Source organism: Stegastes partitus, unplaced genomic scaffold (assembly GCF_000690725.1).
Source record: "Stegastes partitus isolate 25-593 unplaced genomic scaffold, Stegastes_partitus-1.0.2 Scaffold8, whole genome shotgun sequence".
NCBI classification, from domain to species: Eukaryota; Metazoa; Chordata; class Actinopteri; family Pomacentridae; genus Stegastes; species Stegastes partitus.
Window position 1 is genome coordinate 1502620 of NW_007577739.1, and position 7750 is coordinate 1510369.

At 41.8% G+C, this 7750-nt stretch overlaps 1 protein-coding gene across 1 annotated transcript; it reads right to left on the reverse strand.

Moving 5' to 3' along the window:
- Window positions 1–3: 3 nt before the first annotated feature.
- LOC103358602 (ubiquitin protein ligase E3 component n-recognin 7) lies at window positions 4–6696 on the reverse strand. Its single transcript, XM_008283633.1, has 12 exons — window positions 6638–6696; window positions 4692–4841; window positions 3529–3662; window positions 3372–3432; window positions 3198–3293; window positions 3064–3117; window positions 2876–2981; window positions 2639–2769; window positions 1198–1392; window positions 886–1042; window positions 702–763; window positions 4–607 (listed from the first exon to the last, which is right to left on the reverse strand). The coding sequence occupies exons 2-12, from the start codon at window positions 4806–4808 to the stop codon at window positions 524–526; spliced, it is 1197 nt and encodes a 398-aa protein (XP_008281855.1). The 5' UTR covers window positions 4809–4841; window positions 6638–6696; the 3' UTR covers window positions 4–523.
- Window positions 6697–7750: the final 1054 nt, after the last annotated feature.

Below are 7750 nucleotides of genomic sequence, written 5' to 3' on the forward strand. Positions count from 1 at the left end.
CAGTCGGGTCGATCATTTTATTTGGAACACCAATCCACATTCCACAGCAGTAACTCTTCACATTGCTTTTACAGACAGAAAGTTTGTCTCAATGTAAACACAAGGGCATGAAAGTCAAGCCAAAGTACACAAGCAGGCATGTTCCCAGGAACTTAATGGCAGCATCATGTTGACGTGAAACACTAACATTAAAGCCAAACATACTGAAAGCATCCAGTGCTGAAATGCAATGTTCGTAAAAAATATATCAATGTGCAACATCTACGACTGTTTCAAGTACCGAACTTTCATTATGATCTTCAAAGTTAAGGCATCGTCATAAATCAATAGAACAAAAAAAAAAAAAAAAAACTGGGCATGAAACTCTAACCTCAAAATTCACAACACTTCAGTCCCTCAGAGAAACTTTATACAACAATAATACCCAGAAAGCATTACTTTTTGTTCCATGTCAAAAAAAAAAGCACTTTATTCAAAGCACCATATGATCCCAGCATATGATGGCAGCAGCGTGGACTCCTCGTTACTGATACCCCGCATTGGTTCTGCGTCTTTTTCTGGCCCGCAGCTCCTCAAAGAACTGGTGTACAGCTTCGACTGTGACCGTCTGATGTAGACATGAAAGAAACGGGTTAAGTTTGAGGTCTGGAGGAAGGACAAATGTCCACCAGATATGACTCACACAGGCATCCATCTCTCACCTTTCCTTCCGAAACGCACTGTTCTAAAAATGCAGTGATGGAGGTTGTCAACTCGTTGAAACCTGAGGGAAGGACATACGACTAATTAGTTGCCAATCAGCTGCCACTCCCTTGCGCTTAACTTTGACGTGATTACAACCTTGGAAGAAAACCGACTCTTCCCACCCGCCCTCCTCGTGCTCACCGTAAATGACCTCCAGCTGCTGTACGCGGTCCATCGAGCTCGTGAGTGCCATCAGCGGGTGCTGCCCAAACGGTTCATCTAAGCCTTTCTTCTCATAGGCCAGAATAGTGTCAGACTGATCCATGAGGAAGTGCACTCCGGCAGCCACGTAGGCCCTCTGCGCGAAATAAACAACACACGGGGGACAAATGTTAATTAAGAAGATGCTTATGTGCGGCGTTGCAAGGAGCTGGATCAACATGGAAAGCAAACGCTGGTCGTCTGGCGCCTTTAGAGGAAGTTATAATCTCAGTGCTAGAATTTGGGGTCTACCTTGCAGCTCGTGCAGGTGCAGAGCCCCAAACGCCAACTGTAAGGCCAGAACACGGCCCCCTGTCTCAGCCTCTCCCTGCCCCGGGCCTGCAGCTCCTTCAGCTTGCACTCCACAGATTTAGTCGTGGCCTTTGTAGGACTGGCTGTCATTTCCTCGTGGGTTCGCTTGCAAGGGGAGCTCCTGTTCCCGGCCTCCTATGATACAAATAATAAAAGAAGATGGGGTTAGTATTACAGTGGGAGATGGAGGGGGGGCGTTTGTAAAACATCTCCACACGCCAGCAGTGCAGACTCATCCGGGGGAGTCTCAAGGCGGCCGACACTATGAGATGGTCGGGCGATGAAAATCACCAGTTTACTGTAAGCTCTGCTGTGAAGCCTGGCCAGAGCCGTCCACAGAGCAGGAGAAGCAGAGCCTCATGGGTCATTTCTCCTCTAATTACCCAGAGGAGGGGAAAGCACGATAACCAGAGTCTGTTGGCTTCCCTCGCTCTGCTCATCACTCCTCCAGCCCCACCTAGTGGCAGAGCGGCGTAACAAGAAACCACTCAGACGCTTCCCACTAGCCCTCGGTTACGCAGCGTAACTCCACATGAAGTCGCAATCGCAGCTGCGGAGGGCTTTCATGTTGTGGAGGAGGATACATATAAACAGGTCAGAAGCACCGACCGCACCGCTCTGTAAATAGGAAACATCTGTCACCACGGCTACAGATACACACAATGCACATAACAAAAACTACAGAAATCTGTAAAATGGTCCTGAGGAGCAAAGCAAAGCTGAATATGATGTGTGATTTTCAGTCACTGAAATAATGACTATGCACTAGATATTTTATGCACTATATCATAATAATAATAATAAACTTTATTCCTATAGCATCTTTAAAAACTGGAGTTACAAGATGCTCTACTAAAGCATTAGTAAAGGCAGTGCAACCCTAAAAGGAGCAACAACAGCATCAGAGAAAGTGCATATAGAGTATTGAGTCAAGTTCAATAGCTTCAGTAAAAAGTGACATTCTTAAATATTCTAATCACTTATCTTTGCACAATATAATGAAAATACAACCAAAGCTTTACACAAAAAATGAACCTAAAGTCATTTTTTTATGTAATTAAATGGTAAATGGGCTGCACTTTTACAGCGCTTTTCTACTCAAAGCAGTGTGTTTCTCATTCACCCATTCACACACATTAACACACTAATGGTGACAGAGCTGCCATGCAGGGTGCTGCCTGCCATTGGGAGCAACTTTGGGTTCAGTGTCTTGCCCAAGGACACTTGGACTGTGGAGGGGCGGAGGATCGAACCGCCAACTTTACGATTTATCACCACCTCTCTGCCGTCCATCCCATTGACCATGAATGCAGCGTCTGCACCCACACAGATTTGTTGTGGGTTTACTCGCTCACCTCATCCTTAACAAACCGTTCCTCACCTCCTGCTTCGTGCATTCAGCGCTGGTGGACGGTTCCTCATCGCCGCTTCGACTCGGCTCTTCATCCTCGACATCGACCTCCACTTCCTCCTCCTCTTCTGCGGGATGACTGACGTTGATGACAGGCGGCACTGAAGGAGGAAGAAACAACTCTTTAAGTTTTACTGCTAAATGTTTGGTTAAATATAGATAACAGGGTTTTTTCTTTTGCTTCCAGTGACATGCAACACAAAATACCTGCAAAGTGAGCAGCGTACGTCCACAAGAACGGAGCCTTGTTCATGCAGGCTTCACACACCATCTCTTGCAGCTCCTCAGGTTCGACCATCGCGCAGCCCAAGTGCTGTTTAAGACGAGCACAATGAGCAGATGACTCACAGAGGCGATAAAAATGTAAATCAGAAGTTACTCAGAAATCCGCTCACCCTGCTATGAAACCAGTCCTCACAGACGACGCACTGAATCATCTCGTCGTCGTTCTGTTAGGAATTAACATTTTTATGTAGCGGCAGAAAACACAGAAATACAAGCCGTATATTTTACCCAAATAAAAGACTACCTGATCATCGGTGTCTGGGTACGGCCGGTCACATGTGCAGTAGCAGCCACGGAAGTTGTGATTGTAGTGATTGTTAACGTTTTCCTCATCTTTGACCTGCGAGTGCAAAAGAGGGAATAAAGTCAACAACAAGAGCACGAGTAGGAGACAAAGATATAGATTCAGAGGACTTACAGGAGTTAGCTGGCACTGGAAGTCTCCAAACTTGCTATTTCCACAATCACAGCGAAAATTTCTGCAAGAAAAATAGAAAAATTGGCAAATTAGACCCCAAAAAACCCATAAAATCAATGTTTATTGTCAGTGCAACACACAGAGATTGTTTTTTTACCTTTTGGTATACAGCTCAAAGATATCGTGTCCATCGTGACATTTATTGGCACAGGCCAGACAAACCCCGGCAGGCTCTGCGCCGCTGGGAGTGCAAGTGTTACAGGCAAACACCGCCTGTCTCTTCACATAACCCTGCAACAGCAAACACAGGAGCCGTGAACACACCGTCAGCAGAATAGCAAAGCACCGTGGTAGTGCTTTAACCGTCGCTGATAGAAGGTTTCTGTCAGGGCAAAGGTAAAATACCAAAGTTTAGAAGAATGAGCATGATGTCACTGTAAGTTTGGTACTGAAATACCAGCACATAAGCAAATAAAGAGCAACTTAAATTGTATAACACCTTCTAGAAACCAAGTGCTTAAAGATAGATCAGCAGAAAATTAGTGAAAAATTTGAACAGATGAGTAAAATTACAGACATGCAATATACGTATTCCAGTCTATAGAGTCATTTATGGTGTGATTAGAGTCATTTAGTCGACTCTGATTATAGGTAGAAGGTTTCTTTTTCTATCAGACGATGAGTATTTTTTAGACAGGAGCTGATGGAGACTGAAGTGACAGTCGAAACATGTCAAAGTAAAAACAGCTCCTATCTAAAAAATACTCATAGTCTGATAAAAAACAAAGAAACCTTATACCTGGAGTCATTTATGGTGTGATTTACCTACATATTAGGGATTAAACCCCCCAAAACATACATAAAATACTACTTAACCTGACTGTAATACATGTCAAAGCTGAGACTCTACAGTGTTATTATTCTAATAATATAATAATGATTCCAAACTTAACCTAACTAATATAAATACTAAAGGCCCTGCAGCATGATTAATTGTAGAGATTAGTTTTGAGGCAAGAAAACCTAACAAATGCAAGGATTTCCTGAATCACCTACGAGCAGCTTTGTTTGTGTTTTATGTGGATTGTCTGGTGTTTTTTTTAAAATTATTATTATTTTTTGCTTTGTTTGATTTTTATTTTATTATTTGGTATAAAGTCTATAATGTCATAGAAGAAAACTATAGCGTGAAAATGCTCACTGTCACAGCAAACTCCACCATCTACAAATCGCATTCCTTGTCTGTGCAGGAAGCCACCAGGCGACAGTGGGTGCATACCAACAGGACGGCAGCGCTGCGGGGCGCGGAGCCCGTCTTACCCCGGAGTAGGAGCAGTTCTCCGAGTCGCTTCCAGCCAGAACGCACAGAGCCTGCTGCAGCTCCTCCTCGTTGGGCAGAACATCGTCGGTGTCCGAGTCTTCTTTATGCGCTGCCATGCTGAGAGCAGAGTGAGCAGGACACAGACAGTCCTACAGAGTGAGCAGAACAACAGTGTTGATGAACGAGACTTCCGGGCGGGAGTTTGGCTCGGACCACGTGGAGGAAGTGACGTCAGACGCCAGCAACAAACAGCAGCTGCAGTGATTTTTTAAAAAAATATATTAGCACTTTCAGTTTAAGCAACAATGGTTTCAATTGATTCACCTTTTATATAAACAAACATTTACTGTTGGTACCACTTTCAAACATGGTCTCCTTTAGATTTATAAATTGGAGGTAATTGACTTGATTTGTTTAAGGATTTTCATCCATTCATTTATTTATTTGAACAGGGACCGTGCATTTTTACATAGAAAACATCTGCAGTATTGCATATAGAGTGTATAGCATTAAGCTAATGTTAAGCTCCCGTCCCTGGTTGGGCTTTTCAGTAAAAATAGACAAAGGACCAACAACACCAACAAAAACAGCACAGGCAGCATTAGAAACTTAGAATCCTCCACCTACCCGCGCGCACACACACACACACACACACACACACACACACACACACACACATTGATTCAAGGATTCGAGGAACCAACATGGGCTGAAAGGCTACTCGGAGACACCATCTTAACAGTGAAGTACGGGGGTGGCAGCATCATGCTGTGGAGGGACTGGTGCACTTCACTAAATAGATGGCATCATGAGGAAAGAACATCATGTGGAGATATTGAAGCAACATCTCCACACATAAACCAGGAAGTTAAAGCTTGATGACAATGACCCTTAGCATAGCGCCAGATTAGCTACAGAGAGGCTTCAGGACAACAGAGTCAGTGTTGTGGAGTGGCCATCACAAAGCCCTGATCTCAATCCTGGAGAAGATTAGTGGAGCAAGGAGGCCAACAAACCTGACCCAGTTCCACCAGTTCTGTCAGAAGGAATGAGCCAGAACTCATCAGACTGTTGTGAGAAGCTTGTGGAAGGAAACCCCCAACGTTTCACCCGAAGTCATAGAGTTTAAAGGCAACGCTACCAGATACTGAGAAGATGGATGGAAACTTATGACTTTGAAGAAAGTCAGAAAAAAATTATCTCTCTGATTATTCTGGCATTTAGCAAATATAAATAATGTTGGTAATCTTAACTGACCTGAAACAGGAAAAGTTTACTCTGATTTAATGTCAGATGGTGAGGAAAAAAAAGGATATCTGTTTTTCATACAGTGGATGTAAACTTCTAAACATCAAAAATATCATTTACAATTAGAAAAGAGAAACACCAGCCAAAGACATTTTTAAAACAAATAATTAGTTATTGTGAATGCCTTACAGCTGATTTAAAGGGTTATTACTTCATTAACATAAAGAAAACGTTCACTTCAACTTAATAACATCTCATGTGACATCTTATTTGAAAATGATGTAATAATGACTCTGGCATTGTCTGCTGTTAGAGGCCAATTTGATCCATTTTGATATTAGACAGCAGTAAAAACATGGTAAATCATATTTATTTAATATTAATAATAATATTTAAATATATGTCCAGGACGCGTCATTCTGAATGCTGAATACATATTAAGTAGCTGATTATTTGCCTGACATGTCGGTATAAACAGAGCCAGGCTGTGCTCAACAGCTGGCAGCTTCTCGCAACACAAACAAGTTCGTGCTGGAAGTTACTGCAAATATTTACAACACGGGGACATTCATTGGTGTGTTTAAGGTGAATACACTCCGGAAAACCTCCACAAAACACACACACAACACAGTAATCATCGAAAAAGTTGACATTTGGTAGCGTGAGACCCTAAAAATGCGATTAAAAGCGTACGTACCGGTCCAGGTGATGCTGATGATCCTGCGGTTTGTCCTCCGTTCAGCAGCGTCTGTGTTGTTGTGTGTGTTTGAAGTTGTTTTTGTTCCAGTTTGGTTTGACTGTCGGAGGCCTCGTGGTGCGTGTTAGGAACGTTATGAGCTCTAATTCATGTATTAATCTTTCATTTATACTCACTATACAAGAGCTGTTATTGTCTAAATAATTAATAATCTGATTGATTCATCTGTATAAATGTAAATATCAATATATCTGCATCCTAAATAATACTACAGTTTCAAGGCTCTTATTTAAATTTAACTTTAATTCTTCACAATATTTTTTGCTTCTGTTTTGCACTATTACAGTTATTTTTTATTTTTTTATTACTTTCATTTTTTTTTTGCTATTTCTAATTTTTTTAATCTTATACATTGTACCTTACTCTATATTTATTCCTCATATTGTGTAAACTATACCTGGCAATAAATCTGTTTCTGGCTCTGATTCTAAATGTACTAAACTCAGTGGAAAGCAGGATAAATACAATTAGCCTTATATGTCAAATAATATATATTTTTTAAATATTTACTATAATAAAAATCTAATTTTATATAACTTTTTTTTTTTCTAAAGTTGTCTTTTTCGTTATAGTTTCAAAGGAATAAAGGAATACGTGCTGTTTGTTCACTTTTCCCACAGATGGCGCCACTGCGACGTGTTTCCATGTTCCGCCGAAATATGCGCTCATTATTAAACAGAGAACAGAGTATTGCACGATTTCAGGCCCACAGTTCACCGTGCGGACTGCGTTTGGTTTGCATAAACAGTAAAAACAAAAAACAAAAAAAAAGGTGCACTGGCCCACATTTTGTGCAAAACTTGCGCGTGTGTGGAGCGCGCGCTGACTGAGGTGATTTTACAGGGAACACACTGAACTTCTCTGACCGCAGCCCGGCTGTTCACAGACAGTCAGAAATATAGGAAACCACCACGAACAAACCAAAGAGGTAGTAAATAGGACAGGGCCGAACAAGGAAATTAATCTGTTAGGTGGTAAATATAATTTCTAAAAACTCAACCGCGCTACTCCAGCCTCCCTCTGCTGCTTTTTCTATGTTTTATATCATAATTT